Source organism: Odocoileus virginianus, chromosome 5 (genome assembly GCF_023699985.2).
Source record: "Odocoileus virginianus isolate 20LAN1187 ecotype Illinois chromosome 5, Ovbor_1.2, whole genome shotgun sequence".
In the NCBI taxonomy this organism is placed as follows: domain Eukaryota; kingdom Metazoa; phylum Chordata; class Mammalia; order Artiodactyla; family Cervidae; genus Odocoileus; species Odocoileus virginianus.
This window is the reverse complement of record NC_069678.1, coordinates 16,134,807-16,158,853: the sequence shown is the minus strand read 5'-3', so window position 1 is coordinate 16,158,853 and position 24,047 is coordinate 16,134,807. Positions and strand designations below refer to the sequence as shown.

General features: G+C 38.9%; 1 protein-coding gene across 1 annotated transcript in view; it reads left to right on the top strand.

The window, feature by feature from the left end:
• Positions 1-24,047, top strand: part of LOC110132545 (interferon-activable protein 203-like) — a 44,547-nt gene that overhangs the window by 1,818 nt on the left and 18,682 nt on the right. The window contains exons 2-5 of the mRNA XM_020885975.2: positions 15,278-15,562; positions 16,472-16,605; positions 18,984-19,145; positions 20,632-20,799. Coding sequence (XP_020741634.2) covers positions 15,298-15,562; positions 16,472-16,605; positions 18,984-19,145; positions 20,632-20,799 — 729 coding nt within the window. The 5' untranslated portion in view covers positions 15,278-15,297. The remainder of the gene's footprint in view (positions 1-15,277; positions 15,563-16,471; positions 16,606-18,983; positions 19,146-20,631; positions 20,800-24,047) is intronic.

Here is a 24,047-nt window from a genome sequence, read left to right as displayed (position 1 = left end):
GTGATCCCATGGACTATCATCTACCAGGCTCCTCTGTCCATGGAATTTTCCAGGCAAGAATACTGGATTGGGTAGTCATTCCCTTCTCTAGGGGATCTTTCTGATCCAGGAATCAAACCTGTGTCTCTTGCATCTCCTGCATTGGCAGGCAGATCCTTTTACCACTGAGCTACCTGGGAAGCTCCATCTTCCTTACATATTAACCTAGTCAATATTAACATATTGACTAGTTACTTCCAATAGACGTCTCCATGTGATCTATCTGTCAAAACTACTAAGGCTTGAATACAGGAAAGTAGTTATTGAAGTTCTCATATTTAAGAATCATTTTGACTAGATTAAAAATCCTACTCTAAAAATTATTTTTCCCTCAAGGTACATTAGCAATACTTTGTCTAATACCCCTGGGACTAGATATGTTGTGAAATTCTGACCTGGAAAATTCAGAAAATGCTATATAATTAATCTAATTTATTATTTGGGGAGAAGGGGCTAAAGTCTGCATTTTATTATTTTTCTTCCAGTTTTTTTGAGCCATAATTGACATACACCACCATGAAGTAGTAAGCACAATAACTTTAGTGAGCATCCATCATCTCTTATAGGTGCAAAATTAAAGATGTACAAAAAATTTTTTTTTCTTGTGATGAGAACTCAGTTTACTCTCACAATAACTTTCATATATAACATGCAGCAGTCGTAATTATATTTATCATGTTGTACATTACACCCCTAGAACTTATTTATCCTATAGCTTTGAAGTTTGTAGCTTTCACCTACCTTCATTCAATTCCCCTCCCCCCTACCACACCCTGATTACTGGTTTACCATCTTTTGCTATGAGTTTGCCTGTTTTTGCAGTATAACTGACCTAAGAAATTGTGTTGGTTGCTATAACACGACACAGTAATTTGATATTTCTTTTTTTATTTTAAATTTATTTATTTTAATTGGAGAATAATTACTTTACAATATTGTGATGTTTTTTGCCATACATCAACCTGAATCGGCCACAAGTATACATGTGTCCCCCCCATCCTGAACCCCACTCCCACTTCCCTCCCCACCCTGTCCCTCTGGGTTGTCCCAGAGCATTGGGTGCCCTGCTTCATGCATCAAACTTGCACTGGCCATCTATTTTACATATGATAATGTACATGTTTCAGTGCTATTCTCTCAAATCATCGCAACCTCACCTTCTCCCACTGAGTCCGAAATTTGCTCTTTACATCTGTATCTCCTTTGCTGCCCCACATGTAGGATCATCAGTACCATCTTTTTAAACAATATTTCTATACATTTCAAACCAATCACCGGAAGTCTAGCTATGATTGTTACCATACATACTTGTCACCATGTTACATTCTTATTGATTATATTCCCTACACTGTACATTTTACTACATTATGTACATTCCCTACACATGACTCATTTATTTTGCAACTGGAAGTTTGCACATGTTAATCTCCCTCACTTATTTCTTTGCTTCTGCTATACCCTGCCTCTGGAGAATACCTATTTGTTCTCTGTACCTATAATTGTTTGTTTTTGATATATTTGTTATTTGATTTTTTTATCACACAAAATCATAAAATATTTGTCTTTTTCTTTCTTTTTTCTTTTTTTCAATTTTTTAAATTTGTCTCTTTCTGTCTGGCTTATTTCACTTAGAATAATATCCTCTAGGTCCATCCATGTTGTTGTACATAGCAAGATTGCATTTTTTTAATGACTGAGTAATAACCCATCACATATATTTGCCATGTCTTCTTTATCTATTCATCCACTGATGGGCATTTAGGTTGTTTCTGCATTTTGGCTATTGCAAATAGTTCTGCCATGAACATTGGGGTGTGTGTATGTTTTCTAATACTATTTTTATTTTGTTTGGGTAGGCACTCAGGAGTGGTATTTCTGGGTCATATGGTAGTTTTATTCTTTATTTTTTGCAAGTCTCCATGTTTTTTTCCATAGTGGGTACACCAATTTACATTCCTACCAATAGTGCACAAGGGTTCTCTGCATCCTCATGAAGACTTGTTATTTGTCACTGTAATGAATAATAACTGTCATAATAATAATCTGTCATAATAACTATTCTGACAGATGTGAGATGATATCTCACTATAATTTTGACTGCATTTCCCTGGTGATTAGTTATGTTAAACAACTTTTCACAAGCCTGTTGGCCATCTGTATGTTTTCCTCAGAAAGATATTCCTTCAGTCCCTCTACTGATTTTTCAACTGTGTTGCTTGCTTGTTTGATGCTGAGTTGTATGAATTCTTTGTATATTTTGGATATCAACCCATTATCAGATATATTGTTTACAAATAAAGTCTCCCATTCAGTAGGTGGCCTTGTGGTTTTGTTGATAGTTCCCTTTGCTGTGCAAAAGATTTTGAGTTTGATGAAATCCTATCTTTTTATTTTAATTTTTGTTTCTCTTACCTGAAAAGATATATCCAAAAAACTATAGTGAAGACTGCTGTCAAGTAGTATAGTGCTAGTTTTCTTCTAGAAGTTTTATGCTTTTAAGTCTTCCATTTAAGTCTTTAATTCATTTTGAATTTATTTGTGTATGTAGTGTCAGAAAGTAGACCTGTTTGTTTTTTTTTCACATAGCTGTCCACTTTTCTCAACACCACTTGTTGAGACTGTCTTTTATGCACTGTAATTCTTGCCACTTTTATCAGATTAATTACCCTTAAAGTGTGGATTCATTTCTGGAATCTGTTTTATTCCATTGATCTCGGTATGTGTTTTTGTTCCATCACTCTACTGTTTTGATTAGTGTAGCTTTGTAGTATACTTTCACATCAGGGAGTGTTGTACCTCCAGGATTGTGCTTGCTTTCTTTAAATTGTTTTGGCTATTTGAGGCCTCTTGTGCTTCCATACAAGTTTTTGAATTTTTTGTTCTAGTTCTGTGAAAACTGCCATTGGTAATTTGATTGGGATTGCACTGGATCTGTATGGTTCCTTGGGTATAAAAGTGACTTTAATAATGTTAACTCTTTAAATCCATATTTTTCCATCTGATTGTGTTGTCTTCAATTTCTTTCATCAGTGTTTTGTAGTTTTCCAAAAAGAGGTCTTCTATTTCCTTAGTCAAATTTATTCCTAGGTATTTTGTTCTTTTTGATGTGATTGTAAATGGGGTTGCTTTCTTAATTTCTGTTTGTGATAGTTCATTGCTAGTATATAGAAATGCAACAGATTTCTGTACTGTACTAATTTTGAGAGTTTTTTTATTTTTTTTTAATTGGAGGAAAATTGCTTTACAATTTTGTGTTGGTTTCTGCCATACAACAAGGTGAATCAGTCATAACTGTGTGTATACCTCTTCCTTCTTGAGCCTCCCTCCTCCCCCAGCCCCACCCTCTAGGTGATCACAGAGTGCCACGCTGGGCTCCCTGTGTTATATAGCAAGTTCTCACCAGCTATCTACTTTACACATTGTAGTGTATATATGTTGATGCTACTTTCTCCATTTGTCCCACTATCCCCTTACCCCTCTATGTCCATAGGTCTATTCTCTACATCTGTGTTTTCATTCCTTCCTTGCAAATAATTTTATCGGTACCATCTTTCTAGATTCCATATATATGCATTAACATATGATATTTGTTTTTCTCTTTCTAACTTACTTCACTCTGTATAATAGGCTCTAGGTTCATCCATCTCACTAGAACTGACTCAAATGCAGAGTTGGAGCTTGAGCAAATTCTGGGAGATAGTGAAAGACAGGGAAGCCTGGTGTGCTGCTCTTCACGGGGTCACAGAAAGTCAGACATGACTTAGAGACTAAAAAATAACAACAAATGGTGTTAAAAAGTGTTCTAGGGCTTCCCTGGTGGTCCAGTGGTTAAGAATCTGCCTTGTAATACAGAGGACACAGGTTCAATCCCCTGTCTGGGAAGATCCCGCATGCCCAGGGGCAACTAAGCCCAGGGGCCACAACTAATAAGCTGGAGTGCCCGAGAGTCCACACTAAACAAGAGATGCCACTACAATGAGAAGCCCTCGAACTGCAACTCGAGAGTAGACTCCACTTGCAGCAACTAGAGAAAATCTGCCAACTCCAAGGAAGACCTGGCACAAAAATAAAAATACAACAATACATTAAAAAAAGAGTGTTCTAGTTTCAAGTTTTTTGTTCTAGTCTGTGAAAAATACCTTTGGTAGTTTGATAGGGATTGCATTGAATCTGTAGATTGCTTTGGGTAGTATAGTCATTTTCACAACATTTATTCTTCCAGTTTAAGAATATTCATCTGTTTGTGTCATCTTTGATTTCTTTCATCAGTGTGTTATAGTTTCCTGCATACAGGTCTTTTGTCTCTTTAGGTGGTTACATTCCTATTGTATTTTATCCTTTTTGTTGCAAAGGTGAATGGAATTGTTTCCTTCATTTCTCTTTCTGATTTTTTTTTTTTTGGTTAGTATATAGGAATGCAAAGGATTTCTGTGTGTTAATTTTATATCCTAAAATTTTACTATGTTCATTGATTAGCTCTAGTAGCTTTCTGGTGGCATCTTTAGAGTTTCCTATGTATAGCATCAGGCTTCCCATGTGGTGCTAGTGGTAAAGAGTCTGCTTGTCAATGCAGGAGATGTAAGAGACACAGATTCAATCCGTGGGTTGGGAAGATCCCCTGGAGAAGGGCATGACAACCCACTCCAATATTCTTGACTGGAAAATCCCATGGGCAGAGAAGCCACGTGGGCTACAGTTCACAGGGTCACTTAAGAGTTGGATTCAACTAAAATGACTTAGCACACATGCTTGCATGTATAGTATCATGTCTTCTGCAACAATGAGAATTTTACTCCTTTTCCAACCTGGATTCTTTTTATTTCTTTTTCTTCTCTCATTACCGTGGCTAAGACTTCCAAAACTATGTTGAATAATGGTTGTGAGAGGGGATATCCTTGTCTTGTCCTGATCTTAGAGGAAATAATTTTAGTTTTTCACCATTGAGAATAATATTTGCTGTGAGTTTGTCATATACAGCCTTTATTATGTTGGGATAGGTTCCTTCTATGCCTACTTTCTGGAGAGCTTTTATCATAAATGGATATTGAATTTTGTTGAAAAGCTTTCTCTACATCTATTGAGATGATTATATGGTTTTTAACTTTCAGTTTGTTAATATGATGCATCACATTGATTTGTGTATATTGAAGAATCCTTGCATCCTTGGGATAAACCCCACTTAATCATGTTGTATGATCCTTTTAATGTCTTTTTGGATTCTCTTTGCTAGAGTTTTGTTGGAGATATTTGCATCTCTGTTCATCACTGATATTAGCCTATAATTTTCTTTTTTGGTGGTATCTTTGTCTTGTTTTTGTGTCAGAGTAATGGTAACCTTGTAGAATGAGTGGGATGTTTCCTTCCTTTGCAATTTTCTGGTAGAGTTTGAGCAGGTTACATATTAGCTCTTCTCTAGGTGCTTGGTAGAACTCACTTATGAAGCCATCTGTCCCTGGGCTTTAGTTTATTGAAAGATTTTTGATCATGGTTTCAATTTCAGTGCTCATGGGTCTGTTAATATTTTCTATTTCTTCCTGGTTCGATCTGGAAGGTTTTACTTTTCAAAGAATTTGTCCATTTCTGTCAGGTTGTCCATTTTATTGGTGTATAGTTGCTCATAGCAGTTTCTTATGATCCTTTGCATGTCTGCATTGTCTGTTGCAACTTCCACTTTTTCATTTTTAATTTTACTGATTTGAGCCTTCTCCCTTATTGTCTTGATGAGTCAGGCTAGTGGTTTGTCAATTTTTAAAAATCTTCTCAAAGGACTAGCTTTTAGTTTTTGTTGATGTTTGCTATTGTCTCCCTCATTTCTTTTTCATTTATTTCTGCTCTGAGCTTTATGATTTATTTCCTTCTACTAACTTTGGATTTTTTGTTCTTCTTTTCCTAGTCGATTTAGGTGTATGGTTAGGTTGTTTATTTAATGTTTTTCTTGTTTTTTGTAGGCTTGTATTGTTGTAAGCTTCCCTCTTAGCACTGCTTTTGTTGCATCCCATAGGTTTTGAGTTATAAAGTTTTCATCATTATTTGTTTCTAGGTATTTTTTTATTTCCTCTTTGATTTCCCAGTGACCTCTTGGTTGTTCAGAAGCATTTTGTTTAGCCTCTATGTGTTTGTGTTGTTTACAGGTTTTTTTTTTTACTCCTTGAAGTTGATATCTAATCTTATGGCGTTGTGGTCAGAAAAAATGCTTAATGCAGCTTTATTTTTTTTTTAATTTATCAAGGCTTGATTTGTGACCAGAGGTATTATCTATCCTGGACAATGTTCTGTGTGAACTTGAGAAAAAAAGTGAAAACTAATGTTTTTGGATAAAATGTCTTATAGCTATCTATTAGGGTCCAGTGTATCATTTAAAGCTTGTATCTCTTTATAAATTTTCTGCCTGGATGATCTGTCTGTTGGTGAGTAGAATGTTAAAAGTCCCCTGCTATTACTGTGTTACTGTCAATTTCCTGTTTTATAGTTATTAGCATTTCCCTTATATACTGAGGTGCTCCTATGTTGTATGTGTATATATTTATAATTATTATATTTTCTTCTTGGATTGATCCCTTGATCATAATGTAATGTCCTTCCTGTCTCTTGTAATGATCTTTATGTTAAAGTCTATTTTATCTGATATGAGTATTGCCACCCCCACTTTTTCCATTTTCATGGAATACTGTTTTCCATCCCTCACTTTCAGTCTGTATGTGTCCCTAGGTTTGAAGTGGGTCTCTTCTATATATAGGAACCTTGTTTTTGTATCAATTCAGCCAGTTTGGTTGGAGCAATTGGTTCATTTACATTTACACTAATTATTGATATGTATGATCCTACTACCATCATTTGCTTTAGTTTTTTTTTTTTAACTTTGTTTTTGTAGGTCTTTTCTTTCTCTTGTGTTTCTTGTCTAGAGAAGTTCCTTTAGCATCTATTGTAAAGCTGATTTAGTGGTTCTGAGTTGTCTTAACTTTGCTTATCTGTAAAACTTTTGATTTCTCCATCGAATCTGAATGATAGCTTTGCTGGGTAATCTTGATCATCGATATTTTTCCTTTCATCATTTTAAGAATATCCTGCCACTCCCTTCTGGCTTGTAGAGTTTCTGTTGAAAGATCATCTGGTAGCCTTATGGAAATCCCCATATATGTTATTTGTTGCTTTTCCTTTGCTACTTTTAATATTTTTTCTTTGTGTTTAATTTTTGTTAGTTTGATTAATACATATCTTGATGTGTTTCTCTTTGTGTTTATCGTATATGGGATTCTGGGCTTCCTGGACTTGGCAGCTATTTACTTTCCCGTGTTTGGGAAGTTTCCAACTATAAACTCAAATTTTTTTTCATACTCTTTCTTTTTCATGTTCTCTTCTTCTAGGACCCCTGTAATTCAAATGTTTGTGTGGCTAATGTTGTCCCAGAGGTTTATGAGGCTGTCCTCATTTCTTTTTTCTTTATTCTTCTCGACTTAAGTTATTGCCACCATTCTATCTTCCAGTTCACTTATCTGTTCTTCTATCTTGGTTATTTTTTTTGGTTCCCTTGAGTGCATTTTTAATCTCAGTTATTGTGTAGCTCACTGCTGATCGTCTATTCATTATTTCCTCGAGATCCTTGTTAAGCATTTTTTGTATCTTCTCAATCTGTGCCTCTTCTATTTATCCTTGCCTTCATTTTATTTGGAAGATTTTGAATGATCTTTACTACCATTACTCTGAATTCTTTTTTAGGTAGATTGCCTGTTTCTTTGTTCATTTGGTCTTATGGGTTTTTACAATATTCCTTCATCTGCTGCATGTTTCTCTCTCTTTTCAACTTGTTTGATTTATTGTATTTGCCATCTCCTTTCTGCTGGTTGCAAGATCATGTTCCTCTTGTTTGTGAAGTCTGCCCCAGTGGGTGGGGACGCCTCTGTGCCTTGAGAGAGTTTCCTCTTGGGGAGACTAGTGTCTGTCCTGGTGACTGCAGCTGGGTTTCGTCTCTCTGGAGGGCAGTGCCACGTTCAGTGGTTTGTTTTTTTGGGTTTCTTTGGTTTGGCATGGCCTTGGGCAGCCTGCTGCTAATGGGCAATGTTGTATTCTTGTTTAACTGATGATTTGGTATGAGGCATCTGACACCGAACTTGCTAGCCTTTGGGTGGGGTTTGGTCTTAGGGCTGAAATGGAGACCTTTAAGAGACTTCTCACTGATTAATGTTCCATGGGGTCAGAAGTTCTCTGGTGATCCAATGTCCTATACTCTGTTCTCCCACCTCAGGGGTTCAGGCCCAAACCCTTACTATAGACCCAAGACTCCACAAGTTACACAGCACAGAAAGAGATAGAAAAAAAAAAAAAAAAAGGAAAAAAAAAAGGTGTGTGTGTGTGTGTGTGTGTGTATACACACACACACACACACACACACACACACACACACACATATATATATATATGTTTATGTATATAAAAAGTGGTAGTAATAATGTCCTCCTCAGTCTTCTGTTGTCCTCACCACACAGTGAGCATCAGTCAATCTGCCTACTCAGGAAGTCCTCCAATATTTCTAGGGAGGTGGTTTCTGGACATGCTGTGGGCACTGTGGAGTCAGTTCAGACTCACATCTGGCCTAATTCCAGCTTGTACTTGCTTCCAAATCCCATAATTGCCCACAAAGTCCACAGTCTCAAGCTAATTGTGGATATTTAATCCACTGCACCTGTGGCTACAGGCATAATTTCCCTTCCTCTTCCTTGGTCACACAACCTCTCGTGCTCAGCTTTGGTTTTGGCCCTGCCTCTGGTGCCTCTTTGGTTTTGGCCCTGTCCTCTTAAATCTAGATTTAAGGGACTACATCTGATAGACAGAGCGCCTGATGAACTGTGGATGGAGGTTAGTGACATTGTACAGGAGACAGGGATCAAGACCATCCCCAAGAAAAATAAATGCAAACAATCAAAATGTTTGTCTGAGGAGGCCTTACAAATAGCTGTGAAAAGAAGAGAAGCAAAAAGCAAAGGAGAAAAGGAAAGATATTCCATTTGAATGCAGAGTTCCAAAGAATAGCAAGTAGAGATAAGAAAGTCTTCCTCACTGATCAGTGCAAAGAAATGAAGGAAAACAATAGAATGGGAAAGACTAGAGATCTCTTCAAGAAAATTAGAGATACCAAGGGAATATTTCATGCAAAGATGGGCTCAAGAAAGACAGAAATGGTATGGACCTAAGAAAAGCAGAAGATATTAAGAAGAGATGGCAGGAATACACAGAACTGTGCAAAAAAGATCTTCATGACCCAGATAATCACAATGGCATCATCACTTACCTAGAGCCAGACATCCTGGAACGTGAAGTCAAGTGGGCCTTAGGAAGCATCACTACAAACAAAGCTAGTGGAGGTGATGGAATTTCAGTCGAGCTATTTCAAATCCTGAAAGATGATGCTGTGAAAGAGCTGCACTCAATATGCCAGCAAATATAGAAAACTCAGCAGTGGCCACAGGACTGGAAAAGGTCAGTTTTCATTCCAATCCCAAAGAAAGGCAATGTCAAAGAATGCTTAAACTGCCACACAATTGCACTCATCTCACATGCTAGTAAAGTAATGCTCAAAATTCTCCAAGCCAGGCTTCAATAGTACATGAACCATGAAATTCCAGATGTTCAAACTGGTTTTAGAAAAGGCAGAGGAACCAGAGATCAAATTGCCAACATATTCTGGATCATCAAAAAGCAAGAGAGTTCCAGAAAAACATCTCTTTCTGTTTTGTTGACTATGCCTTTGACTGTGTAGATCACCACAAATTGTGTAAAATTCTGAAAGAGATGGAAATACCAGACCATGTGACCTGCCTCTTGAGAAACCTGTATGCAGGTGAGGAAGCAACAGTCAGAACTGGAAATGGAACAACAGACTGGTTCCAAATCGGAAAAGGAGTACATCAAGTCTGTATACTGTCACCCTGCTTATTTAACTTATATGCAGAGTACATCATGAGAAACGTTGGGCTGGATGAAGCACAAGCTGAATCAAGATTGCCAGGAGAAATACCAGTAACTTCAGATATGCAGATGACACCACCCTTATGGCAGAAAGTGAAGAAGAACTAAAGAGCCTCTTGATGAAAGTGAAAGAGGAGAGTGAAAAAGTTGGCTTAAATCTTAACATTCAGGAAACTAAGATCATGGGATCCAGTCCCATCACTTCATGGCAAATATGTGGGGAAACAGTGGAAGCTGTGGTTGACTTTCTTTTTTTTGGGGCTCCAAAATCACTGCAGATGGTGATTGCAACTATGAAATTAAAAGATGCTTACTCCTTGGAAAATGTTATGACCAACCTAGACAGCATATTAAAAAGCAGAGACATTACTTTGCCAAAAAACCTCCATCTAGTCAAGGCTATGGTTTTTCAAGTGGTCATGTATGGATGTGAGAGTTGGACTATAAAGAAAGCTGAGTGCCAAAGAATTGATGCTTTTGAACTGTGGTGTTGAGAAGATTCTTGAGAGTCCCTTGGACTACAAGGATATCCAACCTGTCAATACTAAAGGAAATGAGTCTTGGGTATTCATTGGAAGGACTGATGTTGAAGCTGAAACTCCAATACTTTGGCCACCTGATGCGAAGAACTGACTCATTTGGAAAGACCCTAAAGCTGGGAAAGATTGAAGGTAGGAGGAAAAGGGGACGACAGAGGATAAGGTGATTGGATGACATCTCTGACTCAATGGAAATGAGTTTGAGTAAACTCTGGGAGTTGGTGATGGTCAGGGAGGCCTGGTGTGATGCAGTCCGTGGGGTTGTAAAGAGTCAGATGCGACTGAGACCCTGGTGTCTGTTCCCTCCCCAGACACAACGGGGCGAAAGTAGCAGCTTATTAAGGCTCACTTACTCCGTTGGACTGGAAAGAGGGAGAGGTATGTCAGACACAGCATGGTATGTGGGGAGTGCCCACTGTGGCTGAGATCTGCAGCAAGTGGCCACAGTCTGAGGTGGGTCATGTGTTTCCCCAGAGGAATTGGTCCCAGATCTTGGGTCCCTCAGCAGGGCCAAGTTGCGCAGATTCCCAGGAGGGTGTGAGCAGTGATTTGTACCTGAACGCAGCTTGGTGGAAGCTGTGAGCCCTGAGGCTGAAACTGCAGTGGCCTCCTGTCCTCTGCCTCTGGCATCTACCCTGGCCCTGGTGGTGGCCAAGCGGCCCGTGTTCCCCCTCTGGGATCACAAATGCAGGTATGTGTAGTCTCACCTCTGGCACTTACGCCGGCTTTGGGATATCTACCTCAGGTTGCAATCCACAGCCTTGACTCATGCCACTTATGGCACTGACAAAGGTGATGTCCTAGATCTGCCAGCATGCAAAGTTAGGGAGTCTCTTGCCTCTGTGGCAGGCCCAGGCTTTTCTCTGGACTCCCTAAGCTGTCATACTCGCCTCCTCAGAGTATCTTCACAACAACTCAACCCCGGTCGTCTCCCAAGGGTCCAACCCCCAAAACTTGAGCCTCAGCACCCAGCTCCCACTCATTGCAGTGAGCGTGCAATCAGTCTCAACTGGAAAGTGTTGATCAGCAATTATCTATGTGGTGAATCATCTCCATTCTACCTGCTGAGGATCTGTTGATGTGTTCCTCTCTGAGGCTCTGAAGCTCTGCCCATCCCTGCCCATGAAGGGGTTTCCAAGTATGCAGAAACTTCTCGTCCTTCTTGACTTCCTCCCCAAGGCACAGGTCCCTGTCCCAAGTCCTTTGTCTCTTCATTTTTCCATAGCTTCTGTCCTACCTCATTCTGTGGAGGTAAGCTTGCCTTTTTGGAAGTCTGGGGTCTTCTGCCAGTGTCTAAAAGTCTTCTGCAAGAGTTGTTCCATATGTAGATGTATTTTTTTTTTAATGTAAATGTGGGGAGGAAGGTGATCTCTCCATCTTGCTCCTCCACCATCTTGAAATTTCCTCCTGTATATTAATTTTGTATCCTCCAACTTAAGTGAATTTATTGATGAGTTTTAGTAGGTTTTTTATAGTGTCTTTATCTCATCTGCAAGCAGTAACAACTTTAAATATTCCTTTGAAATTTGAATTCCTTTTATTTCTTTATTTCTTGTTTGATTGTTGTGACTAGGACTTCTAATATGTTAAATAAAAATGGGGAGAGTGGATATCTTTGTCTAGTTCGTATATCTATGATTATTGTAATTTACTGATCTAAGTTTAACTACATTTTAATAACACTGCCTTTCCTCCCCACTGCCATGTTTAAAATTTTGACATCATATTTCACGACTTTTTGTTTTGTATATCCTTTAACATCTTATTGCATATATAGATGATTTGACAACTTTTATCTCTTAACCTTCCTACTAGCTTGATATGTTACCTTTACTGTATATTTACCTTTACTAATAAGATTTTTCCTTTTATGTTTCATGTTTCTTTTCTTTTTACTTGGAAAAGTCCCTTTAGCGTTTGTTTTAAAGCTGGTTTGCTGGTGCTGAACTCTTTTATCTTCTGCTTGCCTATGAAACTTTAATGTTTCCGTGAAATTTGAATAAATGCTTTGCCAGCTAGAGTATTCTTGGTTATAGAGTTTTTTTTTTTTCTCCTCTTCATTTTAAACATATCATGCCTCTCTCTTCCCGTCTGCAGAGTTTCTGTGGACAATTCAGCTGATAGCCTTAAGGGAATTCCCTTGTATATATGTTGCTTTAACCTCGCTGATTTTAATATTTTCTCCTCACCTTTAATGTTTGCCAACTTAATTACAACGTATCTTAGTGTGGTCCTCTTTGGGTTTACTCTTTTGGGGGCTACATATGCTTCCTGGACCCAGATGTCTGTTTCCTTACTGGAGTTAGGGAAGTTTTTAGCTATTTAGCTATTATATCTTTAAATACATTCTTTGCTCCCCTTTCTCTCTATTCTCCTCCTGGGACCCACTATAATGATATGATGAATGATAACATGCTTGATATTCTTCCAGAGTTCTCTTAAACTGTCCTCAATTTTTTTCTTTTTTTATTCTGTTCAGCTTCAGTGATTTCCATTACTCTGTCTTCCAGCTCAGTGGTCTTTTCCACTGTATCATTTGATGTACTGTTGACTCCTTCTGCTGTATTTTTCATTTCAATTATTTCACTCTTCATACTCTCTTTGATTGTTCTTTATATTTTCTAATTTTTTGTTAAAAACTTCTAGTTTCTCACTCTGTACATCCCGTCTTCTCCTGAGTTTTTTTTTTTTTTTTGAGCATCTTTGCTGTCATCTTTATGAGCTATTTATTGGGTAGATTGCCTATCTCCATTTCACTTACTTCTTCTGAGGTTTTAGCTCCTTTCATCATTTGAAACATATTCTTCTGTAGCCTCATTTTGTCTAACTTCCTCCTTTATTTCCCTGTATTTGCTAGATTTGTTACATTTCCTGACCTTAGAGAAATAACCTTTTGTTTAACATACCCTATTTTTCCCTCCAGTGCTCCAGTACATCCCTTCTGGTCACCAGAGCTGTAAGCTCTAGGAGCACAAACCCTCCTGTAAATTCTGTTTGTGAGGGATCCAGGTTGTGTTTTCCTCATGAGAATCTAATGCCTGATGATCTGAGGTGGAGCTGAGATGGTGACGCTAGTGCTGCAGGGCGGCTGCAAATGCAGACTGTCTTTAGCAGAGAGGTTTGACTGCACAGAGAACATAATAAAGCATTTGCTTGCAGACATATCAAAACCCTTTTAGTGAATGGCAAATGGCAAGCTGCATCTGGTGGCAGGATTTTAGTGGCAAGTGAGTTGATGTACTTTAAGTTTACAGCTGCACCTGATGGCCGGCTTTCAGTCTGAATTCAACACTTATTTTAGTCCTCATGTGGCCTGCCTATTATTTTATTTGCCACTACATCCAGGTCTGTCTTTCTCACTGTGTGCTAGTCTTGGTCACAATTTTGGTAAGTCCATAAGTTAACCCTTGCCAAAATGATTAAAATACAAATGTCACTGGAGTGAAAAGTTGAAAAGTTGGAAAGACCCAATGATGAGACAGCAGAAGACTCTAAGATTGTAGGCAGAAAGAAAACTGCATTTAAAGAAAGTACCAAGTCCTCTTAAATTACAAGCTCATTGCACAGGTAATTCACATTCTCCAAGCCTGCTTTGTATAATATGTGGTGACTAACTATCCAACAAAGCCATGAAACCTTTAAAATTTTCTTGTCACATAGAGAAAAAAGTACCCTGCATTAAACATCAAGCCTTTGGATTTTTTCAAAAGAAAAATATATTACACAAAGAAAAGAAACAATTTTTGAAGGCCACCACTTCATCAAATATGTCTGAACTGAGAAGATCATTCTTAGTGGCTAACCACATTGCTAAAGCTATAGTGGCTAACCGCATTGCTAAAGCTAAGAAGCCCTTTACTATATTACTGGTGAAGAGTTGATCCTGCCTGCTGCTAAAGACATTTTGTTGTTAACTTTTAAGAGAGGTTGCAGTTCAAAAGGGGACACATGTTCTTCTCTCAGCTAGTATCATAACTGGATGAGCTGATGAAATGGCAGAAGATATTGATGCACTATTGTAGGGATTAATGAGTCACCCTGGTACCTAATGCAGACTGAAGAGTCTACTGAAGTGGGTTGCCATGTCCTTCTCCAAACTTCAAATCTCCATACATTCTGGTGGGATATCTGGAGATTGCCTCAAAAGCATTGAAAAGCCTGCTTCCATTTCCAACATCCTATCTTTGTGGAGCAGAGTTTTCTACAGTGGCTGGAACCAAAATGAGATTACAGAGTAGACTGAGAATCAGCAGCAGACTCTGAGTGTCACTGTTTCTCATCACTCCCAAATGGGACTATCTATGTACTAATGTGCTAAGTTGTTTTAGTTGTGTCCAACTCTCTACAACCCTATAGACCACAGCCCACCAGGCTCCTCTGTCCATGGGATTCTCCAGGCAAGAGCACTGGAATGGGTTGCCGTGCCATCCTCCATGGGATCTTCCTAACCCAGAGACTGAACCCATGTCTCTTATGTCTTCTGCATTTGTAGGCAAGTTCTTTACCACTAGCACCACCTGGGAAGCCTCAGTTAGTTGCAGGAAAACAAGCTCAGGTCTCTCACTGATTCTGCATTTTAGTGAATTATATAATTATTTCCTTATATATCACAGCATAATAATAGAAACAAAGTGCACGATAAATGTAATGTGCTCAGATCTTCCTGAAACCATCCCCCCACCCCAGTGTGTGGTCTATATAAAGGTGTAACACTGTATGTTATTTTTCTCTTGTAGGCACATCCCTAACTTGACAGATGGGGAATGACTATAAGAAAATTATCCTGCTAAAAGGATTTCAGCACATCAATGATAAATGTTTTAACATGATTAAGTCTTTACTGGCTGAGGATTTAAAACTGAATAGCAAAATGCAAGATGAATACGACAGAGTTAAAATTGCTAACTTGATGGAAATGAAGTTCCCAGGACCTGAGTGTGTTAACAAGCTAATAGAGTTGGTCAAAGAAATAGATGAAATTAAAGACCTTGCCAAAATTCTTAGAAATGAGAAGTTGAAAGGTAACTGGAAGGACCCTTATTTCTCACTCTCTCTCACTGACCTCAGCTTTGACCTTGAACTGGTCAAAGTTTAGACCTCTCTTTTCCAACTTGGGACTCAGTAGCCATGACAATGGTAGAATTTTAGATGCCAAAAATTAATAACTTAGAGGATGTGTTTCCTCCAAAGAAATCTGATGTGTTTTAAAGGGTGTATTCTGGGGGTGTGAGCAAAGAAAATAGTAGAAGTTGATGAGAAAGTCTGAGGCTTCCATGCATTATAAAGTTTAGACAATGATGAAACAAAATTAGAACATGTAGGTTTTTGAAATATTTAAACCAGTTAATATGCATGCTCTATTATCACATTTACTTCATCATTTTTATACTTTCTAGAAATAAATATGAAACAGTACTTAAGCAAAAATCTACCTCTCAGAGATGTGAAGAACTCACCTCTTATAAAACCGCTGGATTAGAAGACATATTTGAAAAAGTGAAATCCAGTATCACCATTTTGTCCCATCACAAGTTAGATTATATTTTCCTTCTTTGGTTTCAATAATTCAAATAGATCTTATATAGGCATTGACCCATGACTAGCATCATGAAATTTTAGTTTATTAAGAGGAAGATAAAGAATACAAGAGTTGTAAAAGGATTCGACTGAGATAGATGAGTCCAGAGGATAGAAAGAGTATGCTTGTTGTACAGGGGACAAGAAAGGAAACCACTGAGGGTGTTCGAGTCAGAATCTGAACCTATGTTGCTACTTTTGGCCGCCTTTGGCCAAGTTAGGCTAATGCAGTGGAGGTAGATACAACCATACCCAGATCCACCAGCAGGAACTGAAAGGAAACAGTATTGAAGGTGCTTCATGTATCTCGACCAGCTCCTTTGGATTTACCATGTTCTCTTTTACTACATCAGTTTTAAAGAAAAACAAGGAAAAAGGAGCAACTCCAGTGCAAAAACGCAAGCAGGATAAGTCCAGTCTTGGCCAATCCACATCCACCGCAAATGAAGCTTTGGGACCTGAATCAGTCAAGGATACACCTGTGAAGGTAGGATGGCTAAGGTCCCACAGAAGGAGTTTTTTTTCTATGGCTCTTTTTATGAACACTTAGTCCTTTATTCATTTCTCAGTGTACAAATAGAAGAATCAGAGAAAAGGGGATCCAGGGGCAGAGTGAAAATGAGTTTCAGAGTCAGTAAATTAATAGGTACTGACTAACCATTATGTTTCTGAACTACTGTGCACTTTAATTTGTATAATATAATTCTGAATGATGGAAATATGGAATCATTACTCCTCTTCTAGAAGTGTATTAAAACAGCAATCAGATTAAGAAAACAGTTTACTGAAGTTTGCCAAAGCCTACCTGGATAATCACGATGGTATGGTCACTCACCTAGAGAGAGACATCCTGGAGTGTGAAGTCAAGTGGGCTTAGGAAGCCTTACTATGAACAAACCTAGGAGGTGATGTAACTCCAGCTGAGTTATTTCAAATCCTTAAAGATGATGCTGTTAAAGTGCAGCAAATGGCAGTGGCCAAAGGACTGGAAAAGGTCAGTTTCATTCCAGTCCCAAAGAAAGATAATGCCAAAGAATGTTCAAATTACTGTACAATTGCACTCATTTCACATGCCACCAAGATTATGCTCAAAATCCTTCAAGCTAGGCTTCAGCAGCATGTGAACCAAGAACTTCCTGTTGTACAAACCAGATTTAGAAAAGGCAGAAGAACCAGATGTACAAACCAGATTTAGAAAAGGCAGAAGAACAAGAGATCAAATTGCCAAATACTGCTGGATCATAGAAAAAGCAAGGGAATTCTAAAGCAAAACAAAACAAACAAACAAACAAAAAACAACAAAAAAAACTCAGATGGTAAAGAATCTGTCTGCAATGCAGGAGACCTGAGTTTGATTCCGGGGTTGGGACAATCCTCTGGAGAAAGGAATGGCAAACCACTTCCGTATTCTTGCCTGGAGAATCCCAAGGACAAAGGAGCTTGGTGGGCTACAGTCCATGGGGCCAACAAGAGTTGGACATGACTGAGTGATTAACACTTTTAACTTTGAGCTCTACTTCATTAACTATGCTAAAGCCTTTGACTGTGTGCATGCTCAGTCACTCAGTTGCGTCCGACTCTTTGTGACCCTATGGGCTATGGCCCACTAGGCTTCTCAGTACATGGGGTTTTCCAGGCAAGAATACTGGAGTGACTTGCCATTTCCTTCTCCAGTGGATCCTCTTGACCCAGCGATTGAAACCATGTCTTCTGCATCGCCTGCACTGGCAGGCAGATTCTTTCCACTGAGGCACCTGGGAAGCCCTTGTCCCACAGTGCTTGCTGCACATGCCTGTCATCCCTCTCTGTCGCTGCCAGCCCTCCCCCACTCTGACTGTGTGAATCATAACAAACTGTGGAATATTCTTAGTGAGATGGGAATACCAGACCACATTACCCGCCTCCTGAGAAAACTGTATGCAGGAAAAGAAGCAATAGTTAGAATTGGACATGGAACAAGGGGCTGGTTCAATTTGGGAAAGGAGAACCACGAGGCTGTATGTTGTCACCCTGCTTATTTAACTTATATGAAGAGTACATCATGAGAAATGCCAGGTTGGATGAAGCACAAGCTGGAATCAAGATTGCCAGGAGAAACAAATAACCTCAGATATGCAGATGACATCACCCTTATGGCAGAAAGTGAAGAGGAACTAAAGAGCCTCTTGATGAAGGCGAGAGAGTGACAAAGCTGGCTTAAAACTTGACATTCAGAAAATGAAGATCATGGCATCCTGTACCACCACTTCATGGCAAATAGATGGGGGAAAAGAGGAAACAGTGAGAGATTTTATTTTCTTGGGCTCCAAAGTCACTGTGGATGGTGGCCAAAACCATGAAAATAAAAGATGCTTGCTCCTTGGAAGAAAAGCTATGGCAAGCCTAGATAGCATATTAAAAAGCCAAGACATCACTTTGCTGACAAAGGTCCTTATAGTCAAACCTATGGTTTTTCCAGTAGTCATGTACTGATGTGAGAGTTGGACCACAGAGATGTCTGAGTGCTGAAGAACTGATGCTTTGAAATTGTGGTGCTTAGGAAGACTTTTGAGAGTCTCTTGGACAGCAAAGAGGTCAAACTAGTCAATCTTAAGTGAAGTCAACCCTGAAAATTAATTGGAAGGACTGATGCTGAAGTTGAAGCTCCAGTACTTTGGCTACCTGATGCAAGGAGCTGACTCTTTGGAAAAACCCTGATGCTGGGAAAGATTGAGGGCAGGAGGAGAAGTGGGCAAGAGAGAATGAGATTAACTAGAATGAATATAACTAGAATATATTAATAAAAAGTTGATTTTCTCAGTAGTGAAGATGTATTTCATTTCTCATTGAAAACTACTAACCAGGCAGGGAAAATCCTACTTTCAGAAAAAGAAAACCACCAAAACTAATGAATCTAAGAGGATGAAGCTAACCGAGGAGCAGAGTCAGCTTCCAGGATTGTCAGTAACGAGCACAGTGTCAACCGCGCGCCTTCCCAAGACTCCTCAAATGCCTCCATCAAAGCCATCCAGCAGTTCCTCAACCAAGGTACCGTTTTCCTGTTCCTAATATGTGTCCCTCCCTACATCATATTACAAAAATACTCATGACCCTGAAAGAATCTCTCAGTATTCTCTTCCTAGATACAAACTTCTTTATGCAATCAAATCACCCAAAAACTTATTAAATAAAATATTGAGGCCAATTAAATAAATGAATTAAAAAGATGCTGAGGCCTCAGTGTATTCTAAATCCTTGGACTTTTGGAAATTTTTACATTTATGAATAATTGCTGACCTTACAAATGTAATGGTCTTATGGAGGTGGCCAGACAATTGGACAGGAATGTAAGGGTATGTTTATCCCCTACATTTCGGTTTCCTTTCACCCCTTTTCTCTTAACCGCACCTCTAGATTAGTTCTCAGCATTCTATTCTCCTTCCCACGTCAGGTATTTGCACACAGGCTAATTCGTTGATTTGTATTAATGATTCATGTTGCTTTAATGGCTAAATTAATTCAACCATCAGGTACCAGCCTGAATTCCTTCCTCAGCATGTCCTCACCAAGACAACCCCTCCCCAAAACTTATAGATAGTCTCATTTTTTATTGCCTTTATAGAACCCTTTACTATTTCTTTATAGTATGTATCATGACTGTAATAAATTTGTTTTTCTTCCCTTCTAGAAAATGATCTTGGAGTATAGGTACTTTATAAAAAAGGAATACAAGACAGGGGTGGGAAAGTGAGTCCATAGCTATAGGCATCAACCTCTATCCCAGCCGGATTTTTATTTTGCCCTGGGTTACATGAAACCTGGGACTATGGAGCATGTGTCTGAGATGAATGGGCAGGGAAAGATTCCCCCAAGATAAGTGTCAGTGTTTGGCAAGGGCAAGATTTAAACCACAATCTCTAACACAGTTTCTTTCCCAAGACTCAAGCTGTCCTCTAACTCAGGCTATATCCTCATCACAACCCCCACACATTCCACTTGAGGACAGAACCCCTAGATGAGGGGACTTTAAATTTGTGGCTTTGTTGTGGTTGTTGTCATTGTTCTTATTAGTTACAAGAGTCCATATTTCTCCCAGTAATCTTTCTCAGAAGATCAGTAGGTTTGTAGAAGCCTGTAGAATAGATATTAGAAACCCACTTTTGTCTTTTCTTGATGAGAAAGTCATAGTTAAGAAACATCCTTAAGTGCAGCCAACTTTGGGCTGAGATTTGCTTCTCTTATAGCTGGGGAAGGTTATCTACTTGCTTTGGCCAGTTTGCATCAGATGTAGGACTCAGATTCCATCCCCAAACCAATGAAATTTTGTCTGAGCTTTTAATATTTGGAGAGTAAAATTTATAATCCTAGTTGAAATAGGTAAAGGATAAGAAATACAGGTATCTGAATATGTGCTATTAGTTTAGAAAAAATTAAAAAGTTCAGATTCAACATTTAAAAAGAGGAAAGATGCTGTATTCTGAGTGATTTTGAAAATCATTTTCAAGAACTAAGAAAAAAATCTATTTTCCTCCAGAAAAAAAGTGACACACCCACCAAACCTAACGACGTAAAAGGAAAGATGATATCTCATAACCAGAGTCCGCTTCCAGGAACTTCAGCAACCAGCTTGTGCCCAAGTGTGAGCAGTAAGCAGATCACTCCAATGTTTCCACCGACACCATTCCGCAATTTCTCAAGCAAGGTACCAGGTTTTGATTCTATTCCTTGTACTTCTTACAACATAAGTACAAGAACTATCATCTTTGAATTTCCTATTTATTCCCATTATCTCATTTATTATTTATTATAATCACTCCCTCATTTATCAGTGTTTAGTCTGTGATTCCACTCTATTCTAACTCCTTGTTAATTTGGCTATGTTCCAAAGCATGAGTTCATGAAACCTCCAATTTTGAGAGGTTTACTCTCTTGTATTGAATAGAAAGAGGAGGGAAAGGTGACCAAACAGGTCAAAATGAGTGTGTCTTTACTCCATACATTCCACTTTCCTTTGGCCCTCTTCCCATTTGCTCACTGACCACATGACAGGGTTTATTTTCAAAGTCCGATGCTCCTTCTCAGGTCAGATGTTTTGACATAGACACTTCCCATGTTTGAAATCACTTGTCTTGAGTTGAAAACTAATCTCTTCCTAGGGCAAGTCCTCACTGATACCTGCCCACTCTCAGAATATATTAGGTATTCCTCTTGTTTGCTTTCAAAGGTCAGTTCACTTTCCCTTTTTTTAGCATTTATTGCAACTGTAATCAGAGAAGGAAATGGCAACCCACTCCACTGTTCTTGCCTAGAGAATCCTGTGGACAGAGGAGCCTGGTGGGCTGCTGTCCATAGGGTTGCACAGAGTCAGACACGACTGAAGCCACTTAGCATGCATGCACACATTGGAGAAGGGAATGGCAACCCACTCTAGTGTTCTTGTCTGGAGAATCCCAGGAACAGAAGAGCCCAGTGGGCTGCCATCTATGGGGTTGCACAGAGTCGAACACGACTGAAGCAACTTAGCAGCAGCAGCAGCAACTATAATAAATGTACATTTTTCTTTGTTACTGGACTATAATATAAATTATAAGGTGCCTGTCAACTGAAAAAATGCACAACCTAAAAGTTAAGAGTTATGTTTTATTCAGCAGACAAATATGAGAATTTACAATGGGGACACATATTCTCAGGTAGCTCTGAGAGAGCTGCTCTGCAGAAGCAAGGTGGGGAGGCAGGTTATACGGGAATCTTGTAACAAAGAGCAGGCAGTCAGAACTTCAAAATGTTACTGTTTGTAAAGAGAACCTGATATCTCAAGTTAAGAAATTTAACACATTTTTATATACAGAAAGATGCAAGGGTCTGAGCTCACTGAAATAGTCCCTTTGCTATAAAGTTCGGCTATCTGGGGCGAGTATCTTGTGCTTCATCACCCTGAATCTCCTGAGGGTGCGCCGTCAGGATTGGCTGCAGCGGTTGACTGCTTGATGGAGGACATTCTGCTTCTATCCTGAGTTCCCTCAGGACTTGCAGTTTGGGCAGCTGTAATGTGATGGCTTGATGGCCACAACATCCTCAGTTTACTGATAGAGCAGGCAGCATTTTTCATTCATAGTGCCCTAGGCCCAGGATAAGACCAGATCAGGATGGAAAAGTGAGCACGCACACACATGTGCATCAACTCCTATCCTCACCTGCCTTTATTCTGTCCTGATATGACCCTTGTGGTTACCATCACACTGGGGTACAACACCTATTCCTGCAGCAAATAAGCAAGTGACAGGAGGAATAGGCCAAAGCAGCATTTAAATCACGAAAATAGTTTGTCACCCAAGTTCCAAGCTGCCCAGGCTGAAGCCCTCTCTACGAATCCAAGCATACCAGTTGAAGACATTTCTTTTGACAAAATTGTTCAAGTTTTAACGTGTTATTGTTTTTATTACTGTTAACTCTGATAATTAGTAATGCCTTATATAGTCTCTCTTTGTTTTATTTATGGGATAGAGCTAGTAATCTGTGCCTGTTTGCCTCTAGGTCCAGATGGCCTTGGTCTAGTCATTGAAACCTCAGACCCACTGTTAGTCTGCTATGACAATGACATGCATTTACACCACAAGTCACCTCTACTTTTTTATGCATACAGGCTTAGAATTGACACTCTCTAAGGTTGCATCTGCCTAAACTTGTGAAATAGTCATTTCTACTTTCATATGAATCATTCTCCTGCCCCCCAAATTCCTGGGAGCATAGGAATCCCAGAGAGGCCTGTCTATTCCCTTGGCCTCATACACCTAGACACACCTTGCAGACAGTTCTCCTTTGGGGTCTAGCCACTTCAGTAGGAAGCATGGAACAAAAGGATCTGGCCATTCTGCTGGGAAAGAGCAGGAAAGCCTTGCTCCTTCATCATAGGGTCTTCCAACTATTTTTTCTGTGATATAGGCTATGTTTGGGATTCAGAGACCAGACCAATATTTTCTTTGATTCCTACTGCTGTGTCTCCCTCAAAGCAAATACCACATATTGGCATGATTTAAGAACCAGGTAGAGTTGTGAAGAAAATAAGCTAAGGGAAAAAAATTAGTTATTATCTTTAAATACTATCCACCCAAATAGTGTATTTTAGGGATATAAATCCTGCTTTTATGATGGAAGTTTTTGTTTTAACTGATTGTGAAAACCAATCATGATGCTCTTGTCAATGTGATTAAATTAGTAGTAGAGGTGAATAGAAAAGTTTCTTTAATAAAGTGCTTCCGATACCACTTCTATCTGGGGTTTCCATCAAGAAGCCCAGGATTAAGCATGAATATCTGTGGATCAGAGCAGAAATAGAAACCCCTATGTCTACTGTAAAATAATAATGCAGTGATATTTCTATGTATGAGCACTTAATGGTGCTAGACTTTTAAGATGTGGGTTCTTTGTGTACATTATCTCATTTATTCTTTATAACACCACATGAGGATGCTATTGTTAATCCCACTTGACATATGAAAATACTGAAGTTCCTAGAGGTTAAAAAGCTTCTCCTAAGCCATGCAGAAAATAAACATCAGAGCCAGGATTCAAATCTAGTCTAACTGAATTCTAAAACATGAGCATTTAATGGCATATATTGCTCCCACAGTCAGAGGATAGACTGCTACAATATCTGAAATTTACCTCTAAAAATTTATATCAGATAATGTTATGTCTCAGATTTGTTTTCATATCCTAGGTTCTCAAGCCTTCTAATGAGAAATGAGGTGACAAGAGAGGTGAGAGAGTATCCTAATCAAGAAGCTACATGTCAGAGACAGTCATTTTAATCAGGTCCCTCATCTAAAGTTTTGTCAACAGCTGATACTTTATGAATTGGTTAAATGAATGCTCAAAGTGGTAAGAACTGTGGCAATTCTATACTGTGCATGTTAAGTTGCTTCTGTCGTGTCTGATGCTTTGTGACCC